This window comes from Phyllobates terribilis, unplaced genomic scaffold, assembly GCF_046119375.1.
Source record: "Phyllobates terribilis strain yellow unplaced genomic scaffold, ASM4611937v1 Scaffold_9__5_contigs__length_417890890, whole genome shotgun sequence".
NCBI classification, from domain to species: domain Eukaryota; kingdom Metazoa; phylum Chordata; class Amphibia; order Anura; family Dendrobatidae; genus Phyllobates; species Phyllobates terribilis.
Window position 1 is genome coordinate 302,865,486 of NW_027362769.1, and position 26,445 is coordinate 302,891,930.

A 26,445-nucleotide genomic window follows, 5' to 3' on the forward strand; every position below is an offset into this window, starting at 1 on the left:
CATCACATAGAAAATACTGAGACTGCTGTATTCATCACATGGGATGCACTGAGGCTGCTGCGAACATCACATAGGAGACCCTGAGATTGCTGTATATACATCACATAGGAGGCACCAAGATTGCTGTATATAGGAGACACCAAGACTGCTGTACATACATCACATTGGATATACTGGGACTCTGCCGCATACATCACATAGGAGACACTGAGACTGCTGAATATACATCACATAGGAGACTCCAAGAGTTCTGTAAACATCACATAGGCTACACTGGGACTGGTATGTATATATCACATATTATACATATATATCACATAGGAGACACTGAGACTGCTGTATGTACAATGGGGAATATAAGTAATTGATACACTACCGATTTTGCAAGTTTTACCACCTACAGAGAATGGAGAGGTCTGTAATTTTTATCGTAGGTACACTTCACCTGTGAGAAACAGAATCTAAAAAGAAAAAAACAGAAAATCACATTTTATGATTTTTAAATAATTAAATTGCATTTTACTGCATGAAATAAGTATTTGATCCCCTACCAACCAGCAAGAATTCTGGCTTTCACAGACCTGTTCGTTTTTCTTTAAGAAGCCCTCCTACTCTGCACTCATTACCTGTATTAATTGCACCTGTTTGAACTCGTTACCTGTATAAAAGACACCTGTCCACACACACAATCAATCACAGTCCAACCTCTCCACCATGCCCAAGACCAAAGAGCTGTCTAAGGACACCAGAGACAAAATTGTAGACCTTTGCATGGCTGGGATGGGCTACAGGACAATAGGCAAGCAGATTGATGAGGAGGCAACAACTGTTGGCACAATTATTACAAAATGGAGAAAACACAAGATGACTGTCAGTCTTCCTCGGTCTGGGGCTCCATGCAAGATCTCGCCTCGTGGGCTAAGAATGATTCTGAGAAAGTAAGGAATCAGACCAAAACTACATGGGAGAACCTGGTCAATGACCTGAAGACAGCTGGGACCACAGTCTCAAACATTACCATTAGTAACACACTATGCCGTCATGGATTAAAATCCCGCAGGGCACGCAAGGCCCCCCTGCTCATGCCAGCACAATTCCAGGCCCTTTTCAAGTTCCCCAATGACCATCTGGATGATCCAGAGGAGGTATGAGGGAAGGTCATGTGGTCAGATGAGACCAAAATAGAACTTTTTGGTATCAACTCCACTCGCCATGTTTGGAGAAAGAAGAAGGATGTGTACAACCCCAAGAACACCGTCCCAACCATGAAGCATGGTGGGGGAAACACCATTCTTTGGGGGTGCTTTTCAGCAAAGGGGAAATGACAACTGCACCGTATTGAACGGAGGATGGATGGGGTCATGTATCGCAAGACTTTGGCCAACAACCTCCTTCCTTCACTAAAAGCATTGAAGATGGGTCACGGCTGGTACTTCCAGCATGATAATGATCCCATACACACAGCCAAGGCAACTAAGGAGTGGCTCTGTAAGAAGCATTTCAAGGTCCTGGAGTGGCCTAGGCAGTCTCCAGACCTGAACCCAATAGAAAATCTTTGGAGGGAGCTGAAACTCAATGTTGCCCAGCGATAGTTCGGAAACCTGAAAGATCTGGAGAAGATCTATATGGAGGAGTGGGCCAAAATCCCTGCTGCAGTGTGTGCAAACTTGGTTAAGAACTACAGGAAACGTCTAACCTCTGTAATTGCAAACAAAAGTTTCTGTGCCAAATATTAAGTTCTGATTTTCTATTGTATTAAATACTTATTTCATGCAATAAAATGCAAATTAATTATGTAAAAATCATACAATGTGATTTTCTGTTTGTTTTTTTAAGTTTCTGTCTCTCACAGTTTAAGTGTACCTACAATAAAAATTACAGACCTCTCCATTCTTCGTAGATGGGAAAATTTGCAAAATTGGCAGTGTATCAAATACTTAAATTCCCCACTGTACATTACATAGAATACACCGGGACTGGTGCATATACATCACATAGGAGATGCTGAGACTGTTATACATATATCACATAGAAGACACTGAGAACGGTGTGTATACATCACATAGAAGACAATGAGACTGCGGAATACACATCACATAGGAGACACCCAAACTGCTGTATACATCACATAGGATACACTTGAACTGCTGTATACATCACAAATCAGACAATCAGACTACTGAATATATATTACATAGAATACTCTGGAAGTGGTGTATACACATTAAATACAATATACTGTGACTGGTGTATATGTATCACATATGATACATTGGACTGGTGTATAGACATCACATTGAATACACTTGGACTGCTGCAATAACATCACATAGGAGACACTGCGACTGTTGCCTTCATCACATGAGCAGGAACGGAGCACAAAGCATGCTAACTATGGTCACAAAAACTTCCTGATGCTGACAATGGCCAGTATCTGGATGTAATACAGCATTGCAACAGCGTTCAGTAGTGAACACTGTGTGTGTGTGCTTGCAGCCTAAGGAAGAATTAAAGGGGTGGCCAACGGCCCAAGCACTGAGGTCCTCGGGAAACTGCCCAGCGCCGGAATTAGTGATGTAATTATCCCTCAGACTGGAGGTTCCCCAACCCTGCTCTACACTATGGACAATATTTACATCTGCACTAGATTTAGTAAATGTTCTCTGGGTTGCTGGTAGGTTGTCTAATATCTGAATCACAAGGACGAGGTTCTAAATGTATAATGCTATATGCACCAAGTAATGTCAAGACCGTAGAATAATATTTATAAGACTTTATATACTTTATAGAATAAGATGCTATTATCAGTTATCAAAGGATACAAAGTTCACAGATTATAATGACCATTGATGGACCTTCCTTGATTAGGTGATGATTCATTGTGGACTTGTTAAAGCAGACCTGTCACCAAATTTCACATACAAAACAGCATACAATATTAAAAAGATCCATTTGACCCGATGAGACTAGTTTATTTATGTTTAAAATCAATGTGAGAATGGCATTTCATTCCATGAGCATTTAAGGAATGAAATAGTTCATGAGTCCAAGCGTATGTAATCACTGCCAACCCAACCTGACTGACAGCTGTATCTTGTACTGAGCAATGTGAGATCTCAGCAGCAGGAGGGGCACCGAGGAGCTGTTAGTGTTATGTTCTGCTACCAGAGCTAAGGAAAGAGAGGAGATCTGTCCCTACGATAGAACTCAGCTTTATCCCTACGATGTAACAGGGGACCTGATCCTGCGATCAGACCTGCTAAAGTCCTAAGCTAGTCTGTACGGAGACCTATAGATGTGGGGAAGGAATCCCTACAAGTACTAAGGACTGGGAGGAAAAAAGGGACACCTCCTAACAGAAATAGTAGCAGACAGACGAACAAACAAAATATATAGAACACAGAGTTCCGTAGACCAAGCAAACTAACAGAGTTAGATACAGAGCACAGGCTAGCTAGAAAGTAGTTATACAATGAAGTCCAGCAAAGCCAGAAGGGCGGAGCAGGATTAAATAGGCCAACAAGGTCATGTGACCAGCAATAGAAAAAACCTAAGGGCAAGGTTCTAACAGTACCCCCCCTTCTAAGAGGATCCTCCGGATCCCCTAGGACCAGGCTTATCAGGAAATCTCCTGTGAAACGCTCTGATAAGTCTGGATGCGGAAACATCATCTGACCTCACCCAAGAGTTATCCTCGGGTCCGAAACCTTTCCAGGCCACGAGATACTGCAAACTACCTCTATACCGTCTAGAGTTAAGGATGCGAGAAATTTCATATTCCCCGTCCTCCACCACCGGAGGAACAGAGGCAGAGGCGTCACAATCCGACACAACAGCTTTTTTCAACAGAGAGACATGAAACACCGGATTAATTCTCCAGGAGGTAGGAACCTCCAACCTAACAGCAGATTGGTTGACAACCTGAAGCACCTTAAAGGGCCCTACAAACTTGGGACCCAATTTCTTAAAAGGAATCCTCAACCGCAGATTCCTAGAGGACAACCAAACCATGTCACCAACAGCGAACAAAACCTCCTGTCGTTTCCTATCAAAGTAGTCTTTAGATTTTCTGTTGGCCTCCTGAAGATTACCACGCACATCCGTCCAAACTCTCTCCAAATCACCGGAAAAATTCTCCTCCTCAGGCACGGCAGATCCCAACTTGGAGAACGACCCAAACGACGGATGTCTCCCAGAACAACAAAAAAAAGGCGAACAACCAGCAGAAGAAGATGTATGATTGTTCAGAGCAAATTCAGCAAGTGGCAGAAACTCAGACCACCCCTCTTGATTGTCTGCCACAAAACAACGCAAGAACTGCTCAACATCCTGGTTTTTCCTTTCTGTCTGGCCATTAGATTCAGGATGATATCCGGATGAGAACGACAAATGAACTCCCAACCTGTCACAAAAGGCACGCCAAAAACGAGCCACGAACTGAGGTCCCCTATCAGAAACAATGTCAGTAGGAACGCCATGAAGTCTGACAATTTCCTTGACAAAGGCCTTAGCGAGAGTTTTAGTGCAGGGCAGTTTGACGAAGGGAACCAAGTGACACATCTTGCTAAAACGGTCCACGACCACCCAGATGACAGTAAAACCCTCAGAGGGGGGAAGGTCAGTTATAAAGTCAATAGCCAAATGTGTCCAAGGAGCACTGGGAACCTCCAAAGGACAAAGTAACCCCGCAGCAGGAGTATGTGAGGACTTAGATCTAGCACATATAGTACATTGACGCACCCACTTAATGACTTCCTTCTGCCATCCAGACCACCAAAAACTGCAACCCACCAGTCTCTTGGTCTCAGAGATTCCGGGATGACCTGCCAACCGAGATTCGTGACACTCAACAAACAAATCTCTCCTAAAGGTCCCAGGCACAAACAACCTCCCATGGGGAGTGTTAGATGGGGCATTCTCCTGTGCTTTAAGAATCTCATCTTCCAAAACGGAGTCCAAAGCAGCTAAAAATACACCCTTGGAATTTAAACAGGCAATACGGGCATGACTGACCATTTTTTTTTCTTTCTTCATACGAAGCCTTTAATCAAATGACCAGATTTTCCGCAATAGAAACACAAGCCTTCAGAAAATCTGCGGTCTTTTTCTTGAGAGCGAGGTGCCATCGCTCCAATCTCCATCGGTTCACCACTGTTAGTACACACATTCTCATAACCAGAAACTGACATAGCAGAGGATTTGCTCTCATTAACCCTTGCACGCAGTCTCCTATCCACCCGTATAGCTAATTGCATAGCCTGTTGCAAATCTTCAGGTGTAGGATAAGCAATTAGCAGGTCTTTAACCCTTTCATTGAGCCCAGCAAGAAACAGACTTTTCAGAGCAGAATCATTCCACCCTGTTTGAGTAGACCATCGACGGAAATGAGTACAATATTTTTCCACATTACCTGATCCCTGTCTCAAACGTCTTAACTCAGTCTCAGCTGATGAGACACGGTCAGGATCATCATATAATAGCCCCAAAGCAGAAAAAAAACTATCCACTGATCTGAAGCATGTATCACTAGGTTGCAAAGAAAAGGCCCACTCCTGAGGCTCTTTGCGCAAAAGTGACATTATGAACCCTATGCGCTGGGATTCATCCCCAGAGGACTTGGGTCTCAAACGAAAATACAATAAGCAAGCATTTTTAAATGAAAAAAATTCTCGTGTTCACCAAAAAATAAATCTGGCAAACGTACCTTAGGCTCCAAGAAATGTGCTCCAGGACAGTTACTCACGTGCTGACGGAGCTCGGTCACCTCCAGAGAGAGTCCCTGCAGGCGATGAGCCAAATCCTGAACCGACACCATGATGGAACAGAAAAATCTTTCCTTAGAAAATTTGCAGGCTGGACTTACTGTTATGTTCTGCTACCAGAGCTAAGGAAAGAGAGGAGATCTGTCCCTACGATAGAACTCAGCTTTATCCCTACGATGTAACAGGGGACCTGATCCTGCGATCAGACCTGCTAAAGTCCTAAGCTAGTCTGTACGGAGACCTATAGATGTGGGGAAGGAATCCCTACAAGTACTAAGGACTGGGAGGAAAAAAGGGACACCTCCTAACAGAAATAGTAGCAGACAGACGAACAAACAAAATATATAGAACACAGAGGTCCGTAGACCAAGCAAACTAACAGAGTTAGATACAGAGCACAGGCTAGCTAGAAAGTAGTTATACAATGAAGTCCAGCAAAGCCAGAAGGGCGGAGCAGGATTAAATAGGCCAACAAGGTCATGTGACCAGCAATAGAAAAAACCTAAGGGCAAGGGTCTAACAGTTAGTCAGGTTAGATGGGCGGAAAATGAAGTAAATGGACTGAGAGACCTCTTTAGAAATGTGTGAAACATGTATTGTGAAATTTGGTGACAGCTCTACTTTAAGTTGTTAGGACTGCGGTTTACATTGCAGGTACCACTTTCTAAATGGATATTGATTCTGTAAATTTCTGTCTCAATAATTGCAGTTGTATAAACCTTTCTTATTGGTTGATTACAAATTCATGCTTTTGAGAAATCTTAGATCTGTTCCTCGTGTCACAGATCTCTTATACCGTACTACACTCTTCTAACGTGTATTTCACTTTGTTTCACAGATCTTAAGAGCAAAGTCTCCAATTTTGAATAAGCAGAATGAATTTCAAGGTTAGATATACGTCCTGATCTTGTAGATGTTCTGCATGAATATGTATATGCACATTGCAATTTATATTTAATTAATGGTGTCCCCCATTCAGGACTGTCATCTATTAGCTACCGGGGAGAGTGGCTACAAAGAGCCCCTCCCCCTTTCTAAAGACACGCCCCCAGAGAATCCAGTGAGCCACGCCCCCTTGCAAAGATCATAAAATTAGCACTAAATGAGAAGGTCCATATCTCTGGAGGAGCTGTGTGGAGGATTAAAAAAAAATTACTCAGGGGAGAAGCAGGAATAAAATAAAAGCTTAAACTCTCCACTGTTAACCTGGTGACAGTTCCTCTTAACCAGCCTGGAGCTCATCCATATGTTATAGGTGCCCCCCGTGTTATTCCCTGATCGGTTTATTTTATTCTGACTTATTTCTTACTCTTCTGTGATTTGTAACTTACAATGTTTATGCCAACTTGACTGAGATTTTCCTCCTCTTATGCAGCTGCTGAGGATCCAGACAATCGGCCAGACTACAAGAATGGTCAGATAGATACGGCATTCCATAGATCTGGTTCGTTCAACAACGCCCCCATCAATAGCTCTGTTCCCAAGGTATTACCATATGATGCAGTTTTATTCTATATCATACTTTAGTTTCTTATGAAAACCATTTTTGGGAAGTTTACAAAATAGTAAGGAGTAAAAACAACAATGGGTTTCATGATCAAAGCAGTTTTCTAACACGTGACCACAGTTTTATTTAAATCCCTCTAAGTAAGTTATTAAAAGGAAATATACTTAGAACATATACAACTGTTTATTAACCTGAAAAATAGGAGAATAGCATCCCCTGATGGGTACAAATGCAGCAGATGTCAGCCGTATATTACAGCTGGCACAGCCTGCTGCATTAGCCATGGTTGGGTCTGGCACTGATCATGGTCATTTAACCCCCTGGATCCTACCGTCAATAACAAATGCAGCATCTAAATAAGTAACAGACAGAGAGGGATTCCTGTTTAACTCCATGTTCACCCCCAGGAAAAAATGATGTTGATGGAAAGTAGACATTAGGGGTAATGTAAGTGTTTCTGTGGTTTAAGGGTATTAACATTCAAAGTTTGAAAATTGCTTATTTTGAAAAAAAAAATGGGATCAAATTTCTGATATTGTCATAAAGAAACGCAAAAAATATTGATCTAAGTTCACCACTAACATAAAGTACAATGTGTAACAAAAAACTGACAATACATCACTGGGATATATTGAAACCTTCCAGAGTTATTACCACATAAAGGGAGAAGACGGATTTGAAAAAAATGGCCTGGTCACTAAGAAGCTAAGATGTTCAGATACAGACGGCTCTTTTTTTAATTTCTATTTTTTTGGCAGGCATTGCATATCAGAAGCACAATATGAGTTATGTCCATCGGTACTAAAGCAGGGATTTCCTCCGCAATGGTCCTCAGTTACAATGCCATGAAATGTCATTACGTGACCATGGTTGCCAATCATGGCATTGTGGTGGACTGCTGTTTCACAGTCCTTTAGACTCAGCATTGCAGGCCATGCCATGATTGGTTATCTTATTCATGTGACATGACATCACTAACGATCAGGGTCTGATTAGGGTGTCAAGGGCCCACCAGTAACATTGATTTTGGATGCCTTTTTTCACATGCATTTAAATATTACCTGTCTCCATTTCACACTCTCCCAGTTTTACCACAAGGTGAAGCAATTTTCACATTTTTTGTTCTTCACTTGTCAAGACATGCTGGGAGTTACAGTTCCCCAAGAAGGGGAAAGTGATGACAGGAATTTAAACAATGAATTAATTACCTAGAAGGCAGGAGACACACACTTTTTTCAGTATTAGGCCGGAGTCACACTAGCAAATCACTTCCGATGTGAGAGCACTGCATGCGATATGCTAATGACCCTCAGCTCCTGCTCTGCTGAGAGCGGGAGCCGAGTGTCAGTGCTCCAATCCTCTCGCACAGAATATCACAGCACAGGTGCGGAGGAGACGGAGAAAGTAATTTCTCCATCTCCCCTGTTGCCGGCGTCGGGGTAAATAGCACTGCACTCAGGTGATATCCGAGTGCAGTGCGATGTTTCACACACACCCATAGGCTTATATGTTGCATGCGATCCAAATTCCTCATACAAGCGTGTTGCGTTTTTTTTCCGTCCGATCACAATCCGATTGGAGAAGGAAAAAATAAACACCACTGAGAACACAAGCATAGGATTGTATGAATGCAATTGTTTAATTGGATGGCATTCGTCCGGTTTAATCGCAAGTGGGAGAGAGGTCTTAGGGAGATGGCAGTTTTTTTGCCTTGGAGTAGGGGCCGTCTTAGCTCTATCAGCCTCTATGAGCACACATGCTCACTAGTGATGAGCGAGTATGTTCTGTTTAACCCTTTCGGCGAGCATGCTCGGGCGAACACCGAGTATCTTCAGCGTGCCCAGGTGTTATGTTTCAGTCTCTCTGTGTGCATGATTTGCGACTGTTTCAGAAGAAAGTAGCAGAAGGGGTGTGGATATTTCTGTGCCCCTCTCTTTCACACTACTTCTCACTCTGACCCCCCTCAGCCCGCTTTCTCAATAGAATTTAATAGGCAGCTGTAATCTGACACCTGATTGAGTTGGCGCTTTGGATTTTTGCAGTTCTTAACATTAAATGATGAGTTCAGTGGTCAGACAGCAGGAGATCATAAGTTTAAAATTAAGCATATTTTTATGATATGATATATTACTAACTTTTTTTATACAGTTGCAATAATACAACATTTTAAGTCTACCTTTATAGGACTAAACAGAAAAACACTTACTTAGGGCTCACTTTGTCTTATGTCAGAGTCATTACTAAATAAATGCTTTAGGGGCATGTATAGTTGTATGAAAAAAATAGTCCACAATCGGCCACCTAATAGAAGTAATTTATATTCAGAAGTTGAACCTGCTCCACCACCAGGAATTTGTAGGTTGTACTAAAGATAGAAGCAACAAAATTCTCTACTTTAGCTGTTTAACCATAGAATACACAGTCTAAGTCGTAAATGTATAATTTCTTACAGCACCCACTGAAAAACCGTAATTATAGTATCATGTCTACAACACCAGAACCCCCTGGAAATGACTCCATTGTAAGAAGAAGCAAAGAAGATGTACCTGCATACAGGTCAGAAGACCAGTCATGCCATCAGACAGTGAGAATCCATCTCATTCATATACCTGCAAAAAATAACTAATTTATATCTTTTTTACTAATACAGCCCCGCTGATGAAGACGATGACAGCATAGAACTTGATGGTGAGTTTTCACATATGTACCATGTACTAGTGTACCCAGTAGATTATAGCTGAGATCTATAAGGAAAAACCACCTAATTATAACCTTAGTACGTGCATTTTATGAGTTGCATCACCACATCGTTTATATAAAACAGTGAATCATCCAAAATGCACAACACCATTATATATATATATATATATATATATATATATATATATATATATATATATATATACATATACAGTCCTGAGCATAAATGAGTACACCCACCAGATTTGTCAGAAATATTTGTATCCTTTGAGAATCAACATCTTCTATGCGATACCATGCTACAAAATTCTCCCACAAGTGTGGGCCATTGATTGCAGATTTGTAATTCCCCCTCCAACCCTAAAAAAGTAATTTTCCTAACAAATGCATTCAAGACCATGTTGCAAAAATGAGTTCATCTCAATGAAAGTCTTAGGAGCAAAGCTAAAGTTTTGACTACAAAATTCTAATTAACAAAAATTCAACCACAAGTAAGTCTAATTATTCATGAAACAGGTGTTCAGCAGACAGTTGACTATAAAAGGGCGTTAATTAATTCTGAAAACCCCTTTCATGCTATCAGCAATGGCACCACATGGAAGAGAAATGTTACAAGACCTGAGAAAGAAAATAATTTCTTTACACAAGAAAGGTGAAAGCTACAATATAATGAACAAAGCTTTACTCATCAGTCAGAATACTGTGACAAAATGAGACAAAAATTTAACAAAGATGGAACTGCAATCATCTCACAGAGACATCCAGGCCAACTACGGAAGTTAACACCTGAACAGGAGCAACAAGGGTTGAAGAAAATCAACATGCAAATGTAGGTAAAGTAGTAGAATGCTAAGCTGGGGTGAGTGTTTTCCGTGACACTATATGGCATACACTGCAGAAGAATGGCATGCATGAGTTTCGTCCATGAAGAAAGCCTATTTTAATTCCCATGCACAAAATAGCCTGCCTACAATTTTTAGGACCCATGCTGAAAAATGTAAAGACTACTGGGACTTTATACTCTGGAGTAATGAGACCAAGATAAATGTTTTTGGAACAGATGGCTATAAAGGTGAGGAGTACAAAGAAAAATGCATGATGCCTACAGTGAAACATGGTGGTGGCAGTGTTCTTATGTGGACTGCTGCTGGTGTCGGGGGACTACACTTCATTGATGGTATCATGAATTCACAGTTGTTCTACTCTATATTGAAATAGAAGATGCTACCATCACTCCGTGCCCTTGGTAGACGAGCACTTTTCCAACATGACAATGATACCAGACACACATCTAAAGCCATTGTTAAATTTTAGAAGAAGAACAGAGTGAAAGTGATTCAGTGACCAAGTATGTCTCCTGATCTGAACTAAATCGAACACCTATGGGGAATTCTGAAGAGACAAGTGTGGCGCCCCTGAGGGTTCGACCGCCACAGGAATGCTGCACTTCTTCTATGGAATGTGGTGTTCCTCCTCTGAGGTAAGGCCGGTGTGATGGTAGTGACCTAGCCTTTTGCATCCAACAGCACATTTCCACCAGAGGGAGCTATTTTGCACTATGTGCTGCTCCCTGGTTACAGGGAGACTGGGGAACACAAAGTGGTAGGAACCAGTTAGTGGGTGTGGGTGGAGGAACAACTAGTTAGTTACACTTCAAATTTGATATTTAATACAATGCCATCTTTGATCTTGGTCCTTCTGCTGGTTCTTTTTGGTCCTTCGGTCCTTTTCGGTTCTGTGTGGTCCTTCTGATCTTTGTGGTCTCGGACAGTCTGTCTGTTAAGTGGTCGTACTGTGCTGTCAAGATACTGTGTGTAAAGTGACTTCCCTCCGGGAGCGCAGATCCTGTGTGGGCCTGCACCGGCGTGGGACACAGCCCTTGTACCCTGTTCTCGGGACGAGAGGAAGGTTGCAGACGTAGGAATGTCTCAACCCGGCCAAGGACCAGGATCAAGAAGGCCAGGGAGCTTTAGAGTGTGGCTCCCTAGCAAATGGGTCCCGGGGAGGATGCAGACGGAGCGGAGCACGCCACCTGTCCTCGCCTACCTGATCTATTCAGAGGGATTCCGGCTGCAAGAGGGGTACCGGCCCCCGACACCCTACCTCGTACTCTACGTCCAGGACGGAAAGCCCGGTTAGGCCCTGAGAATCCCGCCGGGCTTCGGATGGAGAGGAATTGCCACCCGAGCCCTACACCTGAGAGGAGCTCAGAGGGAGACCCGGCCTATCTACACACGCACAGACGGGAAAGGGTAAAGTCTGTAGTGCAGGAACACTCTGGTGTAGGGTCGCTACCGAACACTGGACTTCCTCAGAGGTAGTCGGACCCCCCGTTCCTGGTGGCCGCAGGACTCTGCGAGGAGCAGGGAGTCACCTTCCCGCTAATATCTCTGAGTGAGCAAAGCCTTGGAAGTTCACCCCTATGGCACCCGGACTGTTCATTACGCGCCATACCACGCGACGCGGTGCCCGCACTCCCCGCGCTACTGCTACCCCCCTTCATCCTGCCTTGCCTGCCCTGAGGCCACGCTCCGCCTGTGGGGAGCAGTGAGAACTCTAGCCGCCATGACACCGGGCCTCAGCGGGCTGCTAGCGGCGCTGGTGGTCCTTCACCAGACACCACAGGTGGCGTAGTCGAGAAATACCACTCAACCCTGAAAGCCCTTACATCCTTTTTAATGTGACGGCCCTGGGCACGGAACGGGTCCAGGCCACGGCTGCATCCCCCTCAACATCTGACCCGGCTCCGAGTATCCCCCATCTTCCCAGGGCAGGGCTGCGAGCGTCACATACTTGGCGTAGTCGGCAGGATATTGTGCCCGCAGCAACGGAGAAGAGTGCCCATTGCTATCGGGTACTGTGTACCTTACACCTTGAACTGTTGTTTTACACTTAAAATGGCGCCCGCCCAAGAAGAACAGGCGACATAATGCTGAGAAAAGACTGTCTTTGAAAACCTCCCATCGTGGGCTGGGCTCCCGCTTGGCGCCAAAAATGTGGACTGCCCCTTCCATCAGAGACTGTCCACGGGGTAATGCCCGTCAAACTGGATGGGCTGAACGAAGGCGGGCCTGTCAGCATTCCGCCCAGGAACCACCCCGAAAGAGGGAGAAGAAGAAAAGCAACAAGGTGCGGCCATGTCAGTCGGAGCTTGGCAGTCAACGGAGGCGGACATGGATGCCTCTGGGGACCAAGTCCATGCAACTACTGAACCCGGTTCAGGCCCTTCACCAGGCAGAGAGCAAGGCGGCAGCTTGTTAACCTCGGGAGATATTGAATTTCTCCATAAAGAAGCTCCGGGACTCGCCAGGAGGCAGAAAGAGGCCCAGGAGGCGGCAACAGCAGCGTGGAAAGAGGAGATGCTGCTGCGTATCCGAGACCGCCGCCGATGAGTGGAGGTTCCAGGACTAGTCGACTCGGAGACAGAGGTCAAGGGTGACCTCGCGGCGGGTGAGTGTGCAACCCCTGCCCCGGCTGCAGAGCCAACAGAGACTATCCTGGACCTCATGGCAGAGTACATAGTTCCCCACGCGGTCACCTGGGAGCAAGCTCTAGCTCCTGAGCTGCAATCGGCAGCCATCGGTGGGGACCTGCGATGTCGCCCAAGCTCAGATACGGAGGTGCCTGAAGCTGCGGAGGAGGCTACCGGCTCCAACCCGGACTGGTCCGCATCAATCGAGGACTCGCAGCAACCCGTACTCACCCCGCTACCTGCACCGGCAGTAACCTGGCCCGAGGCCGAGGAGTGGGCCTGGGAAAACCAGGGGGGCGACCTAATGGGCTTCCCGCGGGAGACCCGATCTGAAGCGTGAAGGAGGAGCCAGTGGTGCAGCGACCAGATCTTCCAGCTAACACGGGAGCAACGTCGGCGGGAGCAGCGCTGCGAGCGCCTCGAGGTCAGGACCAAGGCTGCAAAGACTCGGGCGCATCAGGAGGAGGCCACCCATCCCAGTCCCCGGTACGAAGGCCAAGTCGTCCGCTTTCACCATGAGGCGGGGTGGGAGTTCATCCGGTGTCCCCTGTTCCAGGATGATGTGTTCGTCAGCTGGCGGGACATCGAGCCACGCCTTAAGAAGGGACACCCCGGTCAGAACCTCCTCCCGGGCGACACAGTGACTTTCACTCGCCACCAGGGGGAGTGTGGGTTGCACGCCCTGGACGTCCACAAAGTGTCTGGGAGCGACGCCACCCCGCCCTCAGCCTCAGGTGACCGGCTAGCCTCCATCGGGAGGGATGAGCCTTTCCCAAGACGAGAGCCTGAAGTCTAAAGCAGCCCCCGGCTGCTGTTGTAGTTGTTTAAAGTTTAGTTGAATGCTGCTATTTTTGTGTTTTTCCCTGTTTACAGAGACTTTGGTCCCTGCAGACTATGGCAGGTGGTGGACTGTGCATTGGATATAGTTATGCATCTATTTAGGTGCTTCCTATTGGTTTTATACAAAACCGTGTCTCTTCTTCTACCTCAGACCTCAGAAGCAAAACCTGTCTGGAGTGGCTTGTGTGGGGGTCCAACTCCAGATCTTCATGCCCTGCAGCCACCCCAGGGCCCACGTAGAGGGTTTAGGGCAGGTCCCTCTTGCTACTGAACTGACTGTCGCTACTTTTAACCAGTCTGCTGCCATTCTCAAAAGTCTCTTGTCCTAATTTATGCTTTGTACTTTTATAATTTTGTACTTTTGCACTTTTACACTTTTATACTTCGTTATGCAACGTTTAAGAGATGTGCCTCCCATAATGGGATGATAGTTTTGTTATTATAAAAAAAAAAAAAAATCCTAGGTGTTACTTCCTTTGCAGCCCGCGGACGTGCTGTGTTTTACCAGGGGGGAATGTGGCGCCCCTGAGGGTTCGACCGCCACAGGAATGCTGCACTTCTTCTATGGAGTGTGGTGTTCCTCCTCTGAGGTAAGGCCGGTGTGATGGTAGTGACCTAGCCTTTTGCATCCAACACCACATTTCCACCAGAGGGAACTATTTTGCACTATGTGCTGCTCCCCTGGTTACAGGGAGACTGGGGAACACAAAGTGGTAGGAACCAGTTAGTGGGTGTGGGTGGAGGAACAACTAGTTAGTTACACTTCAAATTTGATATTTAATAGAATGCCATCTTTGATCTTGGTCCTTCTGCTGGTTCTTTTTGGTCCTTCGGTCCTTTTCGGTTCTGTGTGGTCCTTCTGACCTTTGTGGTCTCAAACAGTCTGTCTGTTAAGTGGTCGTACTGTGCTGTCAAGATACTGTGTGAAAAGTGACTTCCCTCCGGGAGCGCAGATCCTGTGTGGGCCTGCACCGGCATGGGACACAGCCCTCGTACCCTGTTCTTGGGACGAGAGGAAGGTTGCAGACAAAGGAATGTCTCAACCCGGCCAAGGACCAGGATCAAGAAGGCCAGGGAGCTTTAGAGTGTGGCTCCCTAGCAAATGGGTCCCGGGGAGGATGCAGACGGAGCAGAGCATGCCACCTGTCCTCGCCTACCTGATCTATTCAGAGGGATTCCAGCTGCAAGAGGGGTACCGGCCCCCGACACCCGACCTCGTACTCTACGTCCAGGACGGGAAAGCCCGGTTAGGCCCTGAGAATCCTGCCGGGCTTCGGATGGAGAGGAATTGCCACCCGAGCCCTACACCTGAGAGGAGCTCAGAGGGAGACCCGGCCTATCTACACACGCACAGACGGGAAAGGGTAAAGTCTGTAGTGCAGGAACACTCTGGTGTAGGGTCGCTACCGAACACTAGACTTCCTCGGAGGTAGTCGGACCCCCCATTCCTGGTGGCCGCAGGACTCCGCGAGGAGCAGGTAGTCGCCTTCCCGCTAATATCTCTGAGTGAGTAAAGCCTTGGAAGTTCACCCCTATGGCACCCGGACTGTTCATTACGCGCCATACCACGTGACGCGGTGCCCACACTCCCCGCGCTACTGCTAGCCCCCTTCATCCTGCCTTGCCTGCCCTGAGGCCACGCTCCACCTGTGGGGAGCAGTGAGAACTCTAGCCGCCATGACACCGGGCCTCAGCGGGCTGCTAGCGGCGCTGGTGGTCCTTCACCAGACACCACAGGTGGCGTAGTCGAGGAATACCACTCAACCCTGAAAGCCCTTACATCCTTTTTAATGTGACGGCCCTGGGCACGGAATGGATCCAGGCCACGGCTGCATCCCCCTCAACATCTGACCCGGCTCCGAGTATCCCCCATCTTCCCAGGACAGGGCTGCAAGTGTCACACAAGCATCACTCTCCATCCAGAATCCAGGCTCTAATAGAGATTGTTCTTAAAGAATGAAAAAGATTAATGTTGCAATATGTCGCCAACTTGTTCATTACATGCCTAGAAGACTTAGTGCTGTCCTTAAAAATCAAAGTCATACAAAATACAAGATGTAGTTTTTGTTGTGGTGTGTATTCATTTAGCATCAACTAATTTGAGTAAGCCCAGATTTTGTAATGAAAGTTATATTACTAACCTTACTTTCATGTTATGGGTTTATCAATGGTTGGTTGTGAGGAGGACTACCTCCTGAAGCTCATCAAGAGAATGCCAAGAGTGTGCAAAGCAGTCATCAAAGCAAAAGGTGGCTACTTTGAAGAACCTAGAATATAAGACATATTTTCAGTTGTTTCACACTTTTTTGTTAAGTATATAATTCCACATGTGTTAATTCATAGTTTTGATGCCTTCAGTGTGAATGTACAATTTTCATAGTCATGAAAATACAGAAAAATCTTTAAATGAGATGTGTCCAAACTTTTGGTCTGTACTGTATACACACACATACACATGTGTGTATGTATATTTTAATAAAAAAAAAAACATTTTTTTCTTATAAACTATTGCATTTTTGTGTACAGGCTCAGATGAATTTCATGATCACTTCTCCTGTGGACCTCCATCTATTCATTCATCATCATCTTCACACCAGTCAGAAAGTCTGGACATCTATGACCTTGAACAAGTTAATTCAATTTTTAGAAAATTTTCTTTGGAAAGGTAATGTCAGAACCTATACATGTGTGATGGATGCCACTCATTGCTTTCTTATAGCCCTCTGCTTCTTTCAGCCACTGTATGTGATATTTGCTTTCTTCAGTGGCTTTAGTAAGTATAGTTTAGGAGTAGTTTGGGATTTTGCTAAATCATATGTGATGACTTGTCTTGTTAAATATACGTCTATAGTTGAGAATGGATACATATTCAAAATACTTGAGCAGCTTGATAACTTTACAAGAACAAACCTAAGTACTAATCCAAATAGTGCTATATACATGTATATGCATATCTCTCTCTCTCTCTCTCTCTCTCTCTCTCTCTCTATATATAATATATAGTAACTGCAAGTAATATTTCAGATAGGAGAGATTTTTTTTTAAGTTCACACTACTTTCCCTTATATCTAAAGTCAAGAAATGTTCTGTTGTTGCAGACCCTTTCGACCATCTGTAACTTCAACAGGGCGAAACAGGTCCACAAATCACCAGGTGAACTATGCAACAGTAGATGGAGATAATCTCATGATGGAAATTTCAATAATTGGTGGTAATGAAAGAGGTATTTTTATCAGTTCGGTAAAGCCAGGATCAGGCGCAGAAAAGGCTCTTCTAAAGGAGGGACAGCAGCTTTTAATGGTGAGTTCAGCAAATAACTTACTTTTTGTAACTGTAAAATTTAAAGGGGTTCTCCAGGAATAGAAAAAACTAAATAACTAAAGAACATGTCAGTATAAATGAATTCCCAAATACATTTAATTAGCATATTACTATAGTTTCTTCTAGGGAAGTAATCACTATAGAATTAAAATGTCCGTTACCTTGTTTAATTGAGAGAAACCTCACCACTCCCCCACCCCCACAAATTAAGAACACTGAGACTTAATCCTTTTGGATAATTTTGCCATAGCGGCCATTTATTTTACAATACAACATTAAATTAACAACAGTACCATGAAATAATAGAATCCCACCCCCGTTCTTTGAGCGAAGAGATCTGGCACCACCTAATTTAAGACCAAAATATCTAGGATCCTATCCCAACGAACTGCCTTCTGCAATTCTGGTAACACCATGCTCCATACCAACCCTCTAAATCCCAGCCACCAAATTGCCACTTGTGGTCTCCCAAAACTCAATTGCTTACTGTCCGGCCTGATGTCAACATGCAGTATGAATGAGAGCCATAAACAGTGAGATCAAAGCCAAATTCCTGCAAACCCCTTCTCAAAACTGCTGTGAACTGGAAAAGGGATAGATAAAACCCATCCATGTGACAGAGCCAATGGTCCACTCTGCCCGACAAACCCTGCCAATATTCCTCCAAAAACCTCCTTGGGCACATCAATGCCTACCAACCCTTCCTAACACCACACACCTCCCGCTCCCTAACTGATCAGTTTTTGATTTTCTAATCCAATAATCAACACCCCCAGCCCAACAGCTAATATCTTCTGCACACAAACCTCCAGCCCTCTTCTTATTAGGAACAACTAGCTCTCCCACTCTCAAAGCCCTGAAAATTGCCAATGAAAAGGCCAATCTAAACAGCGCCAATTCAAACGTAGAGCTACAAATACGCTCCAATGTTTCTCCTAACCTTTCTAAAACCCCAAACAATATTGGCCTATGCTGATCCTTCACCCCATGTCCCCTTCTGAAACCTTTTAAAGCCTGCCTAACCAAGAAAAATTGTATTATGTTGGTAAAGCCCTGCAACTTAAAACCGAAGACAAGAGCTGCAGTAAACTTATTAATCTTCGCTCCCGGCCAACTCAAATCCGCTGCTCTACCCACAAAAAAAAAAAAATGTAAACATCCTATCCTACGCCAATGCAACATTGCCCCAATACGCAACACAGCTATGCCATACTCACCACACCATTTCATTTGAAGCCCAGGTCTGACCCGAAATCGATTTACAAATCAGTTGTCCCGCTCCTCCAAAACCAGCTTCCATAGATGCGAAGGACATTCCACTCCTGAGATCTCCGCTTCTGGTGCCAACATACAGAAACAATCCCACTGGAAACGAGATAATGCATCCACAATAGGATTTTGGAATCCAGGAACCTGCGCCGCCAACACCGGTGCATTCAATTTGAGACAACGGAACACTAATACCCTAACCAGCCTGATTACCGGCAGAGGTGAGGCCGAGAGGATACGACACTCATTACCACACTATTATCACAATGAAATCTAACTTTACGGTTCATGAAAGTCTCCCCCATATTGAAACTGCAACAACTATTGGAAACAATTCCAATAAAGGCAGATTCCCCAGAAAACCATGCTACTTCCAGAACCCTGGCTATTCATCTGCACTCCATCGACCCTTATAATAAGCTTCAAAACCAGTGCCACCTGCCACGTCTATATAAATCTCATAATCAAAACAGTCAACAATCTCATTCTGAATGAATGACCTCCCGTTCTAAGTTTCCAAGAAAATTTTCCAGATTAACAAATCTTCACGATAATCCTTGTAACGAACATAATGATGCAGAGCATTAACACCTGCCGTTGCCCCTGCCAATCCCAAACAAAAAATTCTACCCATAGGCATGTTCCTACAAGCAAAGTTTAACCTCCCTAACAGGGATTGCAACTCCTTCAACTCAGTACAGGGGCCCTCGTCTTTTCTTCCGCTAATGGAACACTGAAATGGTTCACTATCCATTCCATAGTTGACAATAAGTTCTGACAAACTATCAACTCTGGAGGGCCTATGAACAAAAAATCATCTAGATAATGAATCAATAACTGCAACGTGGAAACATCCTTTACCACCCATTCAAAAACAGAACTGTTTCAAACAATGAACAAGAAATGGCACAATGATGTCCGTTTTTGCCAGTAGTGACCCCGGCTCATACCTACAAACCCACTAAACAGCCGCATCAAATGATGTATACACCACTGAGCATAAATCAGGGTCAATACCATCATTAATTGGGAGCCCTTTTGGGTAAGACAGATGTTGAATCAGCCTAAATTTGTTTGGCTCTTTATTAGGCACCACATCATTAACCAGTAAACAACAAAAGTACACATATGGTAATATTATCGCTAGTTCGGTGCATAGTGGAAATGTACAAGGTCAATCCTGGCCTAGACTAGTTAGATAACAGGAGCAGGGTGTCTGACAAAATGTTCTTGAGATAAAAAGTTAGAGTGGGAAAGTTCCATGGGAAGAGAAAGAAAAAGTATGTTATGCAAGGAGTGATAATAACATGATTTTAAAGCAAGCAGACAAAATGGAGTTGCTCTAGCATGAATATCAATATGTCCTTTACATTCCTCCCTAAAAATTATGTTATTATCAACAATAGAGGTGCTTTCCCAGGGTCATGCTTTGAACCTGAGGGACATTGGTCTTCACTCAATTAGTGCCCTTGTTACCAATCGAGGCTGTCACGGCATGTCCATCCCCCCTTGTTTGTTGACATAATCATAAAGCTCAGATCTTCAGACGTGAGGTTGGTTGGGGCAAGCGGGTAAAGGTCATCATTCCCTTGTCGTCCAGGTCCTCAATGCTGGTTACATCTGGGAGGTCCGTGTTAAGTAGCACTGGATGTTGTTTGGCAGCATCCTCCTTGCTCTCTGATGACTGGCAGGTTTTCCTCATGCAAAATGGGATACAATAAAAGACTAGTTTTAGTAAAACATATATTAACAAGACGCAAGCAGCAATATGCAACACTCCTTGTAATATTCCAGCAATCCATTCACCAATCCCTTTAAACCAATTAGCAGGATTTAAAAAGGAAAACGTATCAGACCACCAACTGTCTTTGGTCAATTCATTATGTTTGTTATATTCTTCCCTGAGTTTCCTAATGTCTTCCATTTAGTCTTTAACCGTATGGTAGAGTCAGGGTCAATATAGTGACAACAGGCTGGGTCTATAACTTGACACATCCCTCCTTGAGCTGCTGTCAAATAGTCCAGCACTAAAGTGTGTTGATTAGCCACTATAATAAGTTGATTCTGCACTGCAACAGTAGTATTAATTACTTCCAAAATATTCCAAATCTTGTCATCTAAGTAATCAGTGACTTCCACTAATTTGTCCCACATTTGTGTTACCGTAGGGTAGAGGAAGACAGTACTGGCTATCTTATTGGGTATACTCATTTATACTAAATGAGGTCTTCCTGATGGGCGTGGGGTGTTGTCTTTGGCATGTTTATAAATGGTATGAAGAGGGATGGCTCTCATATCTACTTTACTATGGGGAATAAGATAAGTGGCTGGAGTAATCTGGGCCAACGTACAAGTCCCCCCTACTCCGACTGGGAGCCATTTATACGCATTATTCCCACAGACCCAATATGTGGCTGATGGCAGGTCCCATAAAACAGAGTGCTGTAATACTAATTTATGTACCAAATCGATAAAAACGGTGTTATTTGATAACATACACCATGAAGACATTTGTCCCAGGGGGCTACAATATCCAACATCCGGATTGCCACATGTTGGATCACTAGACTTATATTCAGAAAATTCATGTTTTACTGCTGTTGGGTTTGTCAGGAGCACTTGGTATGGTCCGTCATACAATGGTTCTAGTCCATGTTTCCGAACATGCTTCTTCACATACACATAATCTCCAGGCTTGAGGGTATGACAACCTTCTGCATCAGCTGGATCTGGAATAGAAGATGATACTAACGCATGGGTGTTAGTTAAGGCTTTGGCAAGCTGAATCACATATTGCACAACATAATCTGTTTCTTCTGATAATTGTTGTGGGGTAAATCTAGCTATGGCTGGTTGTGACCCAAATAGTATCTCATAGGGTGACAGTTTGTGTTTCCCTATGGGGGTGGTGCGTATGTGATACAGTGCAATGGGAAGGAGCTCAGGCCACTGGGCCGTAGTCTCCTGCATCATTTTGGTTAATTGCCTTTTCAGTGTGCCATTCAATCTCTCCACCTTGCCACTTGACTGTGGATGGTAGGAGTATGTAACGCTACTGTTGATCCGATCATGGTAAGTATTTCTTGATATACACATGAGGAAAAGGCTGGTCTTTGATCACTTTTGATAACTTCTGGGACTCCATACCGGCAAACAACTTCAGAGACCAGCTTCTTGGCGGTAGTCTCACAGGAGAACCTGCAGTCGTGACAAAGCCTCTCCTTGCCCAGATCTCCCCAAAATCATGTGCAATCCCGAAGGCGTATCTCCAGTCAGTAAATATATTCACACGTTTTCCCTCGGCCTGTTTACAAGCAGCAATCAGGGCTTTGAGCTCGGCTTCTGAGCTGACATACTGGGGGGTAAGGCTGCAGCTTCTACCAATGTATCTTCAGTTGTGACAGCATATCCAGTATGAAACCTGCCAGAGGTGTCAGCATATCTTGATCCATCCTTATATAACGTAAGTTCTGGGTCATCCAAGGGTACTTCCCCCACTAGAACAAGTGGAGTTGACTCCGCAGTAATTTGTTCCAGACAATCATGCGGTGGAGCCTCTTTCCCCTTTCCTTCAGGTGCTGGTAGCAGGGTGGCTGGGTTGATGGTGGTGCACCGGTGTAATTTCACATTTTCTGGCAAAATCAACGAACACTGCAGCCGCAGGTGTCTCTGTGTAGACAGATGTTTAGGTTGCTGTGTGGTGTGAACTGCTCGTAGACAGCTGGGGGAGGCCCTGGCTACCGGGTCCAGATGCGCTGAGTAATAGCCGACGGGGCGCTGCTTTGTACAGTGTCTCTGCGTGAGTACTCCGGCTGCATGCCCTCCCGTCTCAGAGACATACAAATGGAAAGGTTGAGCATAGTCCGGATTTCCAAGAGCAGGGACTGTCATTATTCTTGACTTTAGCTGTTCAAAGGCTTGTTGCAGCAGTTCTTGGTGGTCCTTGTTGTTTACATCAGCCAGAGTGTCTTCTTTTAATGCATCATATAAGGGCTGCATCAGACGTGAGGCGTTTGGGATCCATTGTCTGCAATATGTACATAGTCCGAGGAACCGTTGCAGCTCTATGGGATCTTTTGGGAATGGTAGCAGGTAGATGGCCGTCTTCCTTTCTTCTGTGAGATGTCTGGCACCCTGAGTAAGGCAGTGGCCTAAGAAGACCACTTGACCAAGGCAAAACTGAAGTTTCGAGGCTGAGACTCAACAATTCAGTTTTGCTAGATGCTTGAGGAGGCTAACACTGGCCCTGATGGACATTTGCTCCGTGGGGGCACATAAAAGAAGATCATCCACGTATTGTAACAGTACTACCTGTGAGTTGTCCAGCTGCCATGGCAGCAGACAGCTAGACATGTTCTTTGCAAACTGATTAGGGCTATTCTCGCACCCTGCGGCATCACCGTCCAAGTCATTTGCCTGCCCTGATATGTAAATGCAAACAGAAACTGACAGTCTTTGTGTAGTGGAATGCTAAAAAAAAACAAAAAAAAACGTTTGCTAAATCAATTACTATAAACCAGACAACATGTATGTGCATCTATTAGAAACTTAAGGATATATGACCATCTAGAAAATTAGTTTACATCACCATATTTTAGCCCTAACGTCAAAGTGGACATAAATATGTGCTGTTGAGGGTAGTGGATTGATTAGCCAACTTATCCTGAGCCCATATTTTAAGGGCTTGACAGAAGTCAACCCCACTCTCATACGTATTGGCGTCTAATGCTCTGTCACACACTGATCATGATGATCTTCCTCATACACATTCCGGGTGTAGTGTGTATTGCTGCCTGTATTCCGGGTGTGCCAAGATGGCCGCCACCAGAAGGAAGCATACTACAGTAAGGGTGCACCAAGATGGCTGCCACCAAAGGGACATCTGGTCAGAGGCCGGAGGTGATGCAATGGGTGTAGCAACATGGCCGCTGCAGGAAGGGTTGGAACTTTGGGCGGACATAGGTATAACAGATGAGGATGGGGCACTAGGAGTGGCTTGGGTAGTAGCGAGGGGTGGGCCTTCTAGACCCTGGACGGGGTGCCTGACACGCAACACAATAATCTGTTGACAATGGATTCTGCTGGCCACAATTAGAACATTCCCTACAATTCATTACGCCGCCATTCGGAGAGCAGTATCTTTGTAATACACATAACATAGCGTCTTTCCCTTATTGTCTGTATTTTCTTCCTCCATTCACCCTTTTTTTTTTTTTTTTTTTTTTTTTTTTTTACAAATTCTCTGCTGTTCCGTATCAAGCCAAGGCCGTTTTGCTATGCTAGTAGCTGTAACTGGCGCTTATCTGGCAGCGCGCATATTTCAGTTAACCATTTAAGTTCCTCCACATACTTTTTCCTTCTGTCAACAAACTCAGCGCAACCTTTTTTTTTTTCACATGCATTCACTTTATTTTTCAACATTCCATTATCTCTTCCTTGCTGCATTTAACATCTTCTTCTGTAATTTACAGTACAACCCACACACGTTACTCTTTTGGTTTTCTCTACATGTATAACAAACTGACATGATAGCTGTCCGGCTCTTGTAGCCATCACCTCTCCTTCTCTTAACGGACCATGGTCACGGATGTAATCATTAGATGCAGCTTGTATTGTAGGTCCCCCAATACGACATATCTCTGCAGCTAGCCCCCACCCATGCTGCAGTTTCGCATTTGCTGCGTTTACAATGATCCCAACTTGCTGTTATGGTATACTCCCCATGCCTATTCTCAGTATAGTGGAGAATTCTGAAGGACCATTCAGTAAAACAGACGCCACCTCCTGATACTCGTGTCCATGTTCTATTTCAGTTGCAAACTGAATATAATTTTTTTCTGCATCTAGCTCTGAAAAAATATTTGGCCTTCTAGCAGTGTGTGGGACTTTCTCTATTAGTCCATCTATACTGACCTCCATCAGGTTGCAAATTAAAAATAATTTTTATCTGCATCTAGCTCTGAAAAAATATTTGGCCTTCTAGCAGTGTGTGGGACTTTCTCTATTAGTCCATCTATACTGACCTCCATCAGGTTGCAAATTGAATATAATTTTTATCTGCATCTAGCTCTGAAAAAATATTTGGCCTTCTAGCAGTGTGTGGGACTTTCTCTATTAGTCCATCTATACTAACCTCCATCAGGTTGCAAATTAAAAATAATTTTTATCTGCATCTACCTCTGAAAAAATATTTGGGCTTCTAGCTGTGTGTGGGACTTGTTCTATTACTCCATCTATACTGACCTCCATCAGGTTGCAAACTGAATATATTTTTTTCTGCATCTACCTCTGAAAAAATATTGGGCTTCTAGCTGTGTGTGGGACTTGTTGTATTAGTCCATCTATACTGACCTCCATCAGGTTGCAAATTAAAAATAATTTTTACCTGCATCTACAGTACCTCTGAAAAAATATTTGGGCTTCTAGCTGTGTGTGGGACTTGTTCTATTAGTCCATCTATACTGACCTCCATCAGGTTGCAAATTGAATATAATTTTTATCTGCATCTAGCTCTGAAAAAATATTTGGCCTTCTAGCAGTGTGTGGGACTTTCTCTATTAGTCCATCTATACTGACCTCCATCAGGTTGCAAATTGAATATAATTTTTATCTGCATCTAGCTCTGAAAAAATATTTGGCCTTCTAGCAGTGTGTGGGACTTTCTCTATTAGTCCATCTATACTGACCTCCATCAGGTTGCAAATTAAAAATAATTTTTATCTGCATCTACCTCTGAAAAAATATTTGGGCTTCTAGCTGTGTGTGGGACTTGTTCTATTAATCCATCTATACAGACCTCCATCAGGTTGCAAACTGAATATAATTTTTTTCTGCATCTAGCTCTGAAAAAATATTTGGCCTTCTAGCAGTGTGTGGGACTTGTTCTATTAGTCCACCTATACTGACCTCCATCAGGTTGCAAATTCAAAATAATTTTTTGTCTGCATCTAGCTCTGAAAAAATATTTGGCCTTCTAGCAGTGTGTGGGACTTTCTCTATTAGTCCATCTATACTGACCTCCATCAGGTTGCAAACTGAATATATTTTTTTTCTGCATCTACCTCTGAAAAAATATTGGGCTTGTAGCTGTGTGTGGGACTTGTTCTATTAATCCATCTATACAGACCTCCATCAGGTTGCAAACTGAATAAAAAAAATTTCTGCATCTACCTCTGAAAAAATATTTGGGCTTCTAGCTGTGTGTGGGACTTGTTCTATTAGTCCATCTATACTGACCTCCATCAGGTTGCAAATTGAATATAATTTTTTTCTGCATCTAACCCAGCCAATAGTTTTGGCCTAATACCACAGTTTGGCCACTCAGCTCTACTCGGTTCCCATCCATTGTTTTTTTGTGCAAACAACTCCAGAGTTGTGAATTAGTTAACCACCAAATTGAGTGGAAAAAGGCCTGCTGCTGGTGGAAAGGGGAATAGGCGTGTTGGGAAGGGGAAAAAAGGTTGTGTCCGTGGGGTAGGTGTTAAAGCAACAGTAACATCTGCAGAAGAAAGACCATCTTCCAGCCAAACTAAAATGTCTACTTCTTTTAGCGGACAATGTGATAAGATCCCTTT

At 44.1% G+C, this 26,445-nt stretch overlaps 1 protein-coding gene across 1 annotated transcript in view; it reads left to right on the forward strand.

Annotated features, from left to right (window-relative positions):
• The window catches only part of CARD11 (caspase recruitment domain family member 11), a 192,774-nt gene that overhangs the window by 125,492 nt on the left and 40,837 nt on the right, over positions 1 to 26,445 (forward strand). Inside the window, exons 10-15 of the mRNA XM_073647913.1 lie at positions 6,601 to 6,649; positions 7,138 to 7,247; positions 9,722 to 9,825; positions 9,920 to 9,957; positions 16,808 to 16,946; positions 17,380 to 17,581. Of these exons, the coding sequence (XP_073504014.1) occupies positions 6,601 to 6,649; positions 7,138 to 7,247; positions 9,722 to 9,825; positions 9,920 to 9,957; positions 16,808 to 16,946; positions 17,380 to 17,581 (642 nt within the window). The remainder of the gene's footprint in view (positions 1 to 6,600; positions 6,650 to 7,137; positions 7,248 to 9,721; positions 9,826 to 9,919; positions 9,958 to 16,807; positions 16,947 to 17,379; positions 17,582 to 26,445) is intronic.